The 12,500-nt window shown below is 46.9% G+C and overlaps 2 protein-coding genes across 2 annotated transcripts in view; one reads left to right on the top strand and one right to left on the bottom strand.

Moving 5' to 3' along the window:
- Nucleotides 1-1,597, top strand: part of LOC308162706 (phospholipase D1) — a gene marked incomplete at both ends in the record, with an annotated part of 20,368 nt that extends 18,771 nt beyond the window's left edge. The window contains 4 exons of the mRNA XM_080536848.1: nt 1-85; nt 778-931; nt 1,048-1,165; nt 1,373-1,597. The exon at nt 1-85 is cut by the window's left edge and continues 50 nt beyond it. Coding sequence (XP_080392974.1) covers nt 1-85; nt 778-931; nt 1,048-1,165; nt 1,373-1,597 — 582 coding nt within the window. The remainder of the gene's footprint in view (nt 86-777; nt 932-1,047; nt 1,166-1,372) is intronic.
- A 1,901-nt stretch (nt 1,598-3,498) lies between these two features.
- Nucleotides 3,499-12,500, bottom strand: part of nalcn (sodium leak channel, non-selective) — a gene marked incomplete at both ends in the record, with an annotated part of 78,601 nt that continues 69,599 nt past the window's right edge. Inside the window, 13 exons of the mRNA XM_080536131.1 lie at nt 3,499-3,641; nt 3,817-3,928; nt 4,033-4,173; nt 4,305-4,455; nt 4,581-4,738; nt 5,945-6,060; nt 7,324-7,456; nt 8,237-8,330; nt 8,732-8,880; nt 9,011-9,079; nt 9,357-9,476; nt 9,624-9,698; nt 9,918-10,024. Coding sequence (XP_080392257.1) covers nt 3,499-3,641; nt 3,817-3,928; nt 4,033-4,173; nt 4,305-4,455; nt 4,581-4,738; nt 5,945-6,060; nt 7,324-7,456; nt 8,237-8,330; nt 8,732-8,880; nt 9,011-9,079; nt 9,357-9,476; nt 9,624-9,698; nt 9,918-10,024 — 1,568 coding nt within the window. The remainder of the gene's footprint in view (nt 3,642-3,816; nt 3,929-4,032; nt 4,174-4,304; nt 4,456-4,580; nt 4,739-5,944; nt 6,061-7,323; nt 7,457-8,236; nt 8,331-8,731; nt 8,881-9,010; nt 9,080-9,356; nt 9,477-9,623; nt 9,699-9,917; nt 10,025-12,500) is intronic.

Below are 12,500 nucleotides of genomic sequence, written 5' to 3'. Positions count from 1 at the left end.
GCTGATCTGGACGGCACGCTTGTGACCGAGCTCATCTACGTCCACAGCAAACTGCTCATAGTGGATGATCGCACTGTCATCATTGGTCAGTACCACAACCTAACATTGCATCCAATAACAAGACACGACAGGGAAGGAAAGGACGAGGCAGGACGGTAATAACACGCACTAAGTCAAATCTCAACGTACTGGCCAGGGTAAATAATTGGTGCAACATCAGCTTTACATAAATACTGCGCATTTCAACAGTAGTAGTACATTATCTGTCCAGAAGATGGCAGTGTCCTCCAGGGTACAGCACAGGAAACGTCCCTATAGCAGTCAACGCGTGTAGTGTATAATGTGCGCAGATGGTTGCCTAAAACAACATTAAACAACATCTGTCCACTCAATTACCTCCCTAGTCCTTACTCAACTCCCATCTCATCATTCCTCATACAAATTGGATTATTAAATTCCACATGCATAGCAATAGATGAGGTCTAAGCACTGTGTCCACACCATGTGATGTGATGCTGTTTTCCAGTTAACTGTTTTGATTGAATCAGTTTAACACTAATGACCCTACATAACAGTAGATATATAAGAAAAGAGCCCATCTCTACATCTATGGCTGCTCAAACGACCCAGCTCATGTCACAGAAGCTGCCAACATGGGGGAGGATTGTTGTTGACTGTATCTATTACTATTTTCTACATCTATGATATACTGGATGTGTACCGGTATATCTACTATTTCTACATCTATGATATACAGTATATGTATATTAACTGTAGGCTCAGCCAACATCAATGACAGGAGCATGCTGGGAAAGCGTGACAGTGAAATGGCGGTGGTGGTCGAGGACTCAGAGCTGGTAACCGCGGTGATGGATGGAGAGAGCTATGAGGCTGGGAGATTCGCCCTGTCACTCAGAGAGGAGTGCTTCAGGTAGGGCACCTAGCTGGTGAAGGGGTTGATTTGGGGTTTTGGGGCCTAGTTTGTAGTCATGTCTGCGGACGCTACACTCACCTACAGTACGTCTCACCTGAGCTGCTTTCCTTCAGGCTGGTCTTGGGGTTGCTAGGTGAACCCAGCGTGGACATCAGTGATCCGATCAGTGATCATTTCTACAAGGATGTGTGGATGGTGACGGCCGCCAGGAACGCCAGCGTGTATGACAGGGTGAGCAGATCAGCGACAGTGCAACGCTAAAGATGTGTGTGTGTGTGTGTGTGTGTTGTATTGTACAAATGTAATGTGGCGTTCGGGTGTGTCTTTCTGTATGTGTGGAGGGTATAGTATTAGTATACTGTGTGAGTGTATACTTACTGTACTGCGCGTGTGTGTGCGTGTGTCTGAGTCTGTGTGTGTCTGTGTTTCCCTGCCCAGGTGTTCAGGTGTGTGCCCACTGACGCGGTACTAAGTTACAAGATCCTGAGGGAGTACATGTGCCGCCCCTGCCTAGCCCGCGATGACCCGTCATTGGCCAACGAAGAGCTGCGCAAAGTCCGTGGCTTCCTGGTTCAGTTCCCCTTCTACTTCCTGTCCGAGGAGAATCTCTTCCCCTCCATCAACTCAAAAGAGGGAATGATGCCCATTGAGCTCTGGACATAGCCTTATGGGAAATGGAGTTTTGGACCAGGGGTATTCAAGTCCAGGCTTCGCAGTCTGTGGGTTTGATTGACTGATGTCACCGATCGACCAGAGAATCCATTCACCTGAAGTGTCAGGTCTGAATCAGATGCTGTTTAGAGGGGAAGGGCTTCCAGACCCAGGACCACTGATTTAGGACCCTTGTTTTGTACTATAATGTGACACGAATTATGATCTCTCTGAACATTGGGGATGTCTTTCAAAATCAGCTTGCACAGTGAATTTTACATTGTATTGTGCGTCACTACTACAACGCCTTATCCATGCTGTATTATGTAGTATATCATACTTTGTAAAATCATAGAAAATAGTTCATGACTAACAGATTCTATAGTGAAGTGAGCCACAGTACACTACGTGAACTACCTCTCTTTGTTTAGATTGTTAGATGATGGACACTGTGCTCTAAATATTAAGATTACCTGTAGATCAACAAATAAATGTTTTATATGTACCCGTGTGTCGTTTTAATCATCGTATCAGTCATTTTATATGAACATCTGGTTTTTGTTTTCCCTACAATCATTTGCTATACAAAATAATATTACCACAAAATATTCACATTCAAAACAAACAACAATGTGTCTTCATAGAATGCCCATAATGTAGGCCTTTATTAGAATTGGTTGAATTCTGTACATATAAATCAAATGGATTTATATAATTTACAAAATATATAATATATGTTATATGTATCCCCATACAATTACATAGACAGGTGCATCTAATCGTAGATACATTCAGAGTCAATAACCTATTTTCTGCACCAAACCTGTTCTTGCACTGACTTGGCTTGTTCTACTGGAGAACAAATAACCTGGATTCACATTCAAAGCATAAAGTGATAGTTAGCACATGAACATTAGGTTCACAGTGAATCATCAACACTGGTGATTGAGAGACGTTGGCACAATTAACATGACAAAGATCGAAGGGGAACAATACAACTAAAACACTATGGCTTAGAGATAAGATTAAGCACTGCATAACATTTCACAAAATAAAGCGGCTATACAAAACAGCATACGACCGTGCTTAACAACCTTCGCATTGGATTGTATATCGTCAAATCTGTATCTCTTAGGACAACGTAACAGAACAACAGAACAAGAGAATATATAGCAGCTGTGTTGTAGTTGATATACTCATTTTACTAACTCCTCACTGATGTCACAGCCAAAAGACGAGAGCTGCTAACAAAGTGACAGCTGTAGCTGTATTGTCAGGATCCCACAAAAATCTGCTCCATGAGCACTATCAAAATATCCTGCATAGAAAGAGCATCACAATAGAAATATAAGTACAGAACTGGGAATCCAAATGATCCACAGATACAGGTACTGTTTGTGAGATGGCGGCTGTTTGGAAAATGGCAGCTTCAAGCTTTCTCTCCTAACTCTCTCTCCTACCACGTCCAGTTCTGTGTCTGCCCATTCTTGCTCAAACAAGACAAAGACCTACAGTAGCAAATCAAAGATGAAATGAGAGATGAGACGTACTGTGTTGGACAACGCAGAATCCACGATACCGTAGGTGAGCTAACTAACCATCACAACTCAGCGTGTTCCTAGCTCGTAGTTTCTGGGAGTGTCTGGGAATGTCCCCTGATCTCAAACTCGGGGATCTCCTCTAGATTCCAAACCGTTCCTAACCCAGGTCTTCCTGGGATCTCAGCAGTCCAACGTTTCTTCTTCCTCTTCACTACTTTCCTTCAGCACTGACATGATAGAAATGGATAGACAAAGCAAATCCCCCAAACCGTTTTTTCTTCTGTTGCTTATCCTGTCTGTTTGAGATCAACCCAGTGCAACCCAGTTCTGGTCCTAAATACACGAGGCGTGGGAATTTTGGCATAGTCCTTTTTAAAGGTCAATGAGGTCATCGCCGCTCTCGTCGCTCTCCACGGTCAGCTGACGGGTCCACCATTTCTTGACCTCCGACCCCGAGGAGGCTTCGTCGCTGACGGGGTTCATCTTACACACCATGGACTTGACACTGGTACGACCTGAGAAGACCAAGACGCAAAGGGTTAGACAAGTTCACCAGTTCATTGTGGATTGTGGCCCTCTAGAAACAAACAGTTAGATCAGTTAGTTCTTCGGTCCTGGTGCTGGGGACACACAGGGCGTTGCAGGCTTCGGGTCCCGCCCGGCTCTAACACGCCAGGTAGCGGCACTGACCTGCAGGCAGACGCCACTGTCCCAGCTTCCTCTGAGGGCGGTCTGAGGAGTCCTGTCTGTAGCCCCCGCGGTCTGACAGGGTGGGGCTCAGCAGATGCTGCAGACCACTCAACTGGGGGAGGAAAAGGTTTGACAATAAATGAACAATCTTACAATCTAGTACTCTACTGATTGTGTGTGTGTGTGTGTGTGTGTGTGTGCGTGTGGTACTCCTACCTCTGGCTGTGAGGGGTTGTTTGCGTTGGCGTCATCGCTGGGCAGGGTGGTCTCGATGCTGGGGGGGTTGAGGAAACGACTGAGCTCCTGCTGCTGACTCTCTCTCAGGCTGTGGATGATGCTGCAAGACTGCTGCTGCTTCTACACACACAAACACGGAGGACAGACATAGACATGAATGTGTGTGTTTGTCTATGTGTGTGTGTATGTGTGTGTGTGTGTGTGTCTCTCTCTCTCTCTCCCTCTCTCTCTCTCTCTCGTGCAGGGCTTACGGCGCGGATGCGTTTGAGGCACTTCTTGAGCCACATGCGAATGGTCTGCTTGGCCACCTCCTCCTCGATGGTGTACTCCAGCTGCTCCCTGGCCAACAGCTCCTCCAGCTGCAGAGACTTCCTGATGTCCACCGAGCGATAGTTCAGCATACTGGAGGAGCACACACACACATGGGGGGGGTTACCAGGATGCTTTAGAGGGGTGAAATGGTACAGCGTTCAGCGTTTGTTTGTGTGTGTGTGTGTGTGTGTGGACAGGGCGTCCCGTTTTGTCACCTTAGCACGTCGTGGAAGGTGACGTCCCCTCCATTGTGCAGCCTCTCCATCTCGTAGCACATGTGTTTGAACAGCAGCTTGTCTTTGTCCAGGTCCACCTCCAGCCTGCCTCTCAGCAGACGCAGCAGGAACTTCACCCTCGACGTGGGGATCACACCCTGAGACCGCCCGGGGACCACCAAGGGGGGAACCGTCAAGGGATTGGCAAAGCCTTTTAACACTAGAACAGCCGTGCCTTTTTTACCTACTAAAAGAGCCGCCTCTTTACAATGCTCAAGCTGCTATTTACACACAACGACCACTAGTTGGCCGCTTGTAAATGGCAAAATAGGTTTATATTAGCTTATCGAAAATGTAAGGATACTGGGTGGTAGAACGCACATATCTAGGAAAAGTCATGAAAGGAGGGTCCTGAAATTTGATCGAGTGCAAAGATATAACACTTTTTTCTTTACTCACAGCCACTCTCATGGCCACTCTCATGGCTGATTAAGTGTTAAACTGTTGTAACCCACTTGTGGCACTTGTGGCCATGAAGGAATCCCACCTCTATAAAACACTGTTTGACGGTCTGGTTGACTTTGGTTGAACCTTGAAAACGTTTTTGTTTTTTGGAATCAACAACAATCGGCGATCTGAGGGGAAGTTTCCGCTTCGATTATCTCCTGTCAAAACTGGGCATGAGAGACTGTTAAAGAGTGGGATCGGTTCATTGACAGGTCAGTGTTCAGAGGAAACACAGATAATCGTACCCGAAGCCATATCCTGATGATAATGATATTCCTCCTACACATTCCGCCCACTCCTTCTTATCCCGCTCTCATCTCTCCTAACCGCCTCACTCCCATATATCTATCTATCTTTCTCCCCTCCCCTCCCCTCCTCTCTCACTCCTCCCCTCCCCTCCTCTTCCTTTCCCTTCCCTCCCTTCCCCTCCTCTCTCACTCCTCCCCTCCTCTTCCTTTCCCTTCCCTCCCATCCCCTCCCCCTCCTCTCTCGCTCCTCCCCTCCTCTTCCTTTCCCTTCCCTCCCCTCCCCTCCTCTCTCACTCCTCCCCTCCTCTTCCTTTCCCTTCCCACCCCTCCCCTCCCCTCCCTTCCCCTCCTCTCTCACTCCTCCCCTCCTCTTCCTTTCCCTCCCCTCCCCTCCCCTCCCTTCCCCTCCTCTCTCACTCCTCCCCTCCTCTTCCTTTCCCTTCCCTCCCCTCCCCTCCCTTCCCCTCCTCTCTCACTCCTCCCCTCCTCTTCCTTTCCCTTCCCACCCGGCCCCGCCCCTCCCTTCCCCTCCTCTCTCACTCCTCCTCTCCTCTTCCTTTCCCTTCCCACCCCTCCCCTCCCTTCCTCTCCGCTCCTCTCCCCTCTCACCTCTCGTTTGTCATCCACCATGTTCCAGATGATCTGGAAGTGTCGCAGGTCGTTGTAGCTCAGCAGCTGGTCCTCCTCAGTGGAGTAGAACAGAGAGAAGTTCTCTACGATGATGGCTACCAAACACAGGGGGGAAACAATACCATTAGTATGAACATCTCTTTAACAATACTATTAGTATGAACATCTCTTTAACAATACTATTGGTATGAACATCTCTTTAACAATACTATTAGTATGAACATCTCTTTGGTTTGAAGGCTCTTTATTCTCTCAAAGCACTCACCACCACCACCACCATTGTTCCAACAGTACTGATGTTGTATTGTGATCTTACAATGAGTGACCTGGCTTAGATATGCAGTCCATCATATGAAGACTTGACACTCTGAAGTGTTTTCCTAACGGGTTTCCTCATTGGTATTATGGAAGGCGAAAAAATCGGTGAGTCCAGTCCCAGAAGGTAACGCCCCTGGCAGTGACAACATGTTTGTATGTAAACTAAGTGTAGGGTAGACACATTAACACCAAAATAATAATATTCTAACCATTTCATTTCATTCGTAAATTAATATTTCTTTTAAGGGATCTCAGTCCCTGATTGTTACGTATTACATATACCTATTAAACACAGTCATTAAGCTTTTACAAAGCTTGAATATGGGACCTTTAATTGAATGGAACACATGTGAATGGTGTGTGGTCCTCTAAATGGACAGGCCTGTATCTCTTCAGTGTGCTCACCCTATCTAACAGTACAGCCATCTATACTAAAACACACAGGCCATAAAACCAGGATGATATACATTGAGATAAAGAGAGATGGCACTGGCTCGCTTCCAAAACAAGACATTTGGATTCTGTGTGCTTGCTACTCTCTCTCTCTCTCTCTCTCTCTCTCTCTCTCTCTCTCTCTCTCTCTCTCTCTCTCTCTCTCTCTCTCTCTCTCTCTCTCTCTCTCTCTCTCTCTCTCTCTCTCTCTCTCTCTCTCTCTCTCTCTCTCTCTCTCTCTCTCTCTCTCTCTCTCTCTCTCTCTCTCTCTCTCTCTCTCTCTCTCTCTCTCTGTGTGTGAGGGAGTGAGGTGGCCTTAGATATTGGAGGGAGATAATCATTTCTGCATGGAGGAGTTTGATCACTACGTAGATGATGAGCAGCAATAACAGTGTGGAAGTGAAATGGGGAAAGATGACAAGGATTATTGTGCTTTATGAGCTAGTCATGCACTCGTGCCGTACAGCAGGAAATTAAATATAGGCCTGACTGATCAAACAGGATATTGTCCTACGTTTGAGTGGCTCTCTCTCCAGCACACATACACACACGCACACACACACACACACACACGCACGCACACACAAAACACACTCACACACACTTACCGACGAGTAGGTTGAGCATGATGTAAGCGATGATAACATAGAAGGAGCAGAAGTAGATAAGCGCTCCGGCGTAGTTGCCACAGTCCGTCTCCCAGTAGCGATGTTTATCTGGGGTACAGAATGGAGGCTGCACCTGGGGAGCGGAAAAAACCCAAAACACACTCTAGTCAACACATGGGGCTCCACATGAAATAGACCATACCCTCGGAGAGCAGTAAACACACACACAGACGGAAAAACAACAAACTGAAAAATGGCAAAGACTCTCCTGAGTAAAAAGAAAAAAAAACATTGTTTGTGTGGAATTGGAACACATCTAAATCAACACAGAATGTTCCCCTTATCTTTCAAAACACTCCTTTATCGAGTCCATTGGGTGAAATAGATCTTTTTGATACGGTGAATAGGCCTTCGGTGGCCTAGTGCGTAGCAGATACAAACAGAACATCCAGTTAGGTCCGGAAATATTTGGACACACAATTTCTATCATTTTTGCTCACAATGGATCTGAAACGAGATGTAATTGAAGTGCAGACTTTCAGCTTTAATTCAAGGGGTTGAACAAAAATATAGTATGAAACGTTTAGGGATTACAACCATTGTTATGCACAGTACCCTATGACATAATTAGAAATAAATGAAATGTTAATTTTTAATACTTTGTTGAGAATCCTTTGCAGGCAATGACTGCCTGAAGTCTGGGACTCATGGGCATCACCAAATGCTGAGTTTACTCCTTTGTGATGCTTTGCCGGCTTTGCCAGGCCTTTACTGCAGCTGTCTTCAGTTTGTAATGCATGTGTGTGATCTGACAGTAGGTCATAATCATCGTGTGGATATAGAGATATTGCTGGTAATAGGTCTGTGTGTGTCCTGTATATACTATAGTACGTGAGAGAAGAATGGCTCTTACCATGCAGTCATGCATGATCTTATTCCAGTCCTCTCCTGTGACGATACGGAACAGAACAACGATGGCCTTGCCCGCGGTGGAGAAGTTGGCATGCCTGCCATAAGGACACACACACACGTACACACACGCACAGACACACACACACGCACACGCACACAGACGCACATACACAGACACGCACGCACACACACACACACACACACACACACGCAAACACACACACACACACACACACACACACACACACACACACGCACACACACACAGTACAACATTAAGAGTGTCGTCTTAAATCCTCTAAAGGAAGTTGATTGGTAATGTACAGTAACTGACAGTAAGAGGCAGTGCTGGCTGACACACATCTGCTCCTCATTACTACCTCACACTCCTCAGTGGGAGGAGGAGGAGGATGAAGAGGAGGAGGAAGGAGGAGGAGGAGTTCAAAAAGCGGGGAGGAGAGGAGAGGAATGAGAGAGGAGGAGCCTGCTTCCCCACCTGTTGATATTCTCTCCGTATTTGACGGTTCCGAACAGGACGACTCCAGCGAAAGCGTAGCAGAGGAGGAGGAGGAACATTCCCACGATGATGAAGAAGCTCTTGTACATACTGACCACCACGGTGAGCAGCAGCATCTTCAGAGTCACCTACGAGTCCACATACAGGCTGTCATCATGTGGAAGCACAATGGTACTGCCTCCTCCATTCACACCAACATGTGAAATATAATATGAAATCCAGATCAAATAAAGGAAATAAAAAGTGCATCTGACTCACGTGCTTCCCGCAGATGGTGAAGAACCTGAAGACTATCACACACGTGCCCATCATGTATGTATACGCATTCTGTAGGGACAAGAAAAGAGGAAAAAAGATGATCAGGCATTGGTCAGATGACATTATGATCTCGTGTGGCGAAGGGGTCAGGGCAGTAGAGGCTGGGTGGAGGTAGAACATCGGAGGACAAGCTCATTGTAATGCGTAGAATGGGAAAAGGAATTGTATTGAAACAGGCTCGTTGTAATGCATGGGACGGAATGGAACGAGGAGTGGTATCCGGACCCACGGTCCTCCCACTTCTACGTCCTCCGGCCTCCCCTGGGTTGGGGAGAGGGCGCCTCACCAGCAGGGCGAAGTGCAGGACGATCCAGATGACCCCCAGAACCGTCACCAGAAGGTCATAGCGGTTCCGTCGACTCTGCCAGTACCCCGCCGGAGACATGGCTATCAGCTTCATCGTCACCTGGGTGACAACGACAACAACAACAACAACAACAACAACAACAACAACCACCAGTATCAGTATCAGTATCTCAACTCTCAGAAGATTTGGATGGATTATGGATGGATTATACTTCTTATGGCATAACTGCCACTGGCAGACTCTCACCTCAAGCACAAAGATAAAGGTGAATATGACTGACATGGTGGCCAGAGGAACTGTCACTGGATCATCCACGTCCCACTGTAAGACACACACACACACACACGCACGCACACACACACACACACACACACACACACACACGGGCACGACCACACGCACACACACACACACACACACACACACACACACAAACACAGCCACGACCACACACACGCACACACAGACACAGACATGCACATGAGCACATTTGCCGTATTACATAAAGTTCTCCGTAACTGAATAATGACAGAGCCTCACCTTGACGGAGAGCAGCACTGACTGGGCCAACACCAGCACAGCAATGCCCCGCTTGAAGAAGGGATGCTGAGTGATGTCATACATCTTGGCCCTGAAACCGCCGTTCTCTGTTCAGGAGAGAGGAGAGACCATCAACCGGACCGCCTAGACACACACTCCCATCTGCTGTCCAGCGGCTTTCACCCTCCATTCATCTGTTCACTTCCTCATTCTGAACATGGATAGGTACCGTAAGCACTTCAGTGCACTTCATACTCATTCTAAATACTCATCAATTTTTTTCCCGAGCAACTTAAATGAAATGAATGCTATAAACACGAATGAAATGAAATGCTATAAAACAATTTAATACATTTAAAAAAAAATAATCTAAAGTATACCGATCATACGCACAGGTTACAGCAACGAAATGCTTTTGACGAGCTCTCAACAGTGCAGTGAAACACAAGGACAGGAGTAAAGCCCAAGAGCGATAACAACACAATACACAATAGACGATCAATAGTACTCAGCAGAGACAATAAAACATATTAGAAAAATAAACTAAAAAACGTGGCAATCAGTTGGATCTGTGAAGGCAGAGCGATGAGAGAGGAGAGTTGTGAAGAGAACACCCCAGACAGCTTTATGACGTGTGTTTATCTGGGGCAATAAAGCCCTGATGGGTGGCCAGCGTTTGCCCGTGTGTGAGTCACTGACTCCCAGGCAGTTTCTCCCTACCTAAGGGTATTCTCTCTGTGTGATGAACAGCTTTTATGGCCAGAGAGACTTATCAACGTTTACAGCGGGTGATAATATCCCAGTTTATGGAGCTCATAAGTGTCTAGATGCCTTCTTAGAGAAAAAAATAATACAAAAATCATCTCCCGAAATCTGAGAGCAGCATGGGAGAGATAAATCATTGTATACATCTTCAATAGAAATAAAGAAATACATACATATTCAATAGAAATATAGATCTTTAGTTACAGATGTTATATTGGCTCATATGTGTGGACGCCAGGAAGAGAGTGCTTTGCATCAGCTAATGGGGATCCTAATCAATCAAATCAAATCATATAAATACACTCACTGAACACTTTACTAGGAACATCTGTACACCTTCTCATTCATTCAGGCGGTGTAATGGTGGGGGGAATGTTTTCTTGGCACACTTAATAACACTTAACTTGGCCCCAATAATACCAATCAATCATCGCTTGAAAGCCACAGCCTATTTGAGTATTGTTGCTGACCATGTGCATGCATCCCTTCATGGCCACAATGCACCCATCTTCTAATGGCTACTTCCAGCATGATAATGCACCATGTCACAAAGCAAAAGTCGTCTCAAACGAGTTTCATGAACATGACAATAGGATCAGTTCTTCAGTGGCCTTCCCAGTCACCGGATCTGAATCCAATAGAACACCTTTGGGATGTGATAGGACGGGAGAGTCACAGCTTCAAAGTGCACCTGAAACATCTGCAGGAACGGTGTGGGGCGATCATGTCGATATGGACTAGAATCTCAACATCATCCCAACATCGCGTTGAATCGCTGGCACGAACAATTGACGCTGTTTTGAGTGCAACGGGTGGCCCTACCCAGTATTAGTGTAGTGTTCCTAACGAAGTGCCCAGTGAGCGTATGTTCATACTGCCTTTGAAACACTGGCACCAAATAACACTGTTGTAGAGCACAGTGGAACGTATATACCTTGATATGCTATTACAGTATGTCCTGCCCCTGTTCTATGGGGGGCCTGTTTGGACTTCGTCCTGAACCATTACTGCATCAGCAGCAGTGCTACGATAGTAGCTTACCCTTGGAACTGCTTTAAAAGCAGATACAGTACGTATATCATCTCTTCCCTGCACTAGCCCCTACTAAATGAAAGGTCATTTGGAAGGAACATTATTCATCACAGGCTCTGGGTACTAGATCACTCCCTAGTAGGCTGACCTGCCCAGCCCAGTCAAACCCAGTCAAGCCCAGCCCAGTCCAGCCCATTCCAGCCTTACCCTTTCCCAGCCCAGCCCTGCCCGGCCCCAGCCCCACCCTGCCCCACCCATTCCAGCACAACCCCACCCCGCCTCAGGCCCACCCTGCTCTGCCTAGCCTAGCCCCGCCCCACCCAGCCCAGCCCAGCTCAGCCCAGCCCAGCCCAGCCCATCACAGCATAGCCTAGACCAGGCCAGCCCAGGCAGACCCATTTATAACCTGACAACCATTAGATTAGAACACCAACATCAAACGGCACTTTTCCTGGAGCACTTGGATGTGTGTTGAACCACACGATCCAGAGAGAAAGACCCTCCCAGCGTTGTGTAGAGTAGAGTTGTGAGAGTGGGAGCCAGAGCCGAGAGGGGTTTGGATGGGGATCAGAGTCAGATTATTACTGCCTGAATCACCAGACCTGCTGACTAAGACCGGACCATTGATTTTCTGTTAGCTGTGGGAGCGACTGCGCTAACTGGCTGGCGGTGTGTAGGCTATTCCCCACACTGCCTCCCATTGCACTTCTGCCTCGCATCCTGCTGTACACTCTCACTATCTCAGAGGTTAACAAAGCACAGCCGCAATCAGTCAACGTATTCCCA

This window comes from Nansenia antarctica (assembly GCF_963989245.1).
Source record: "Nansenia antarctica genome assembly, chromosome: 7".
In the NCBI taxonomy this organism is placed as follows: domain Eukaryota; kingdom Metazoa; phylum Chordata; class Actinopteri; order Argentiniformes; family Microstomatidae; genus Nansenia; species Nansenia antarctica.
The sequence above is the reverse complement of the archived record's forward strand: the minus strand, read 5'-3'. Positions and strand labels throughout refer to the sequence as shown.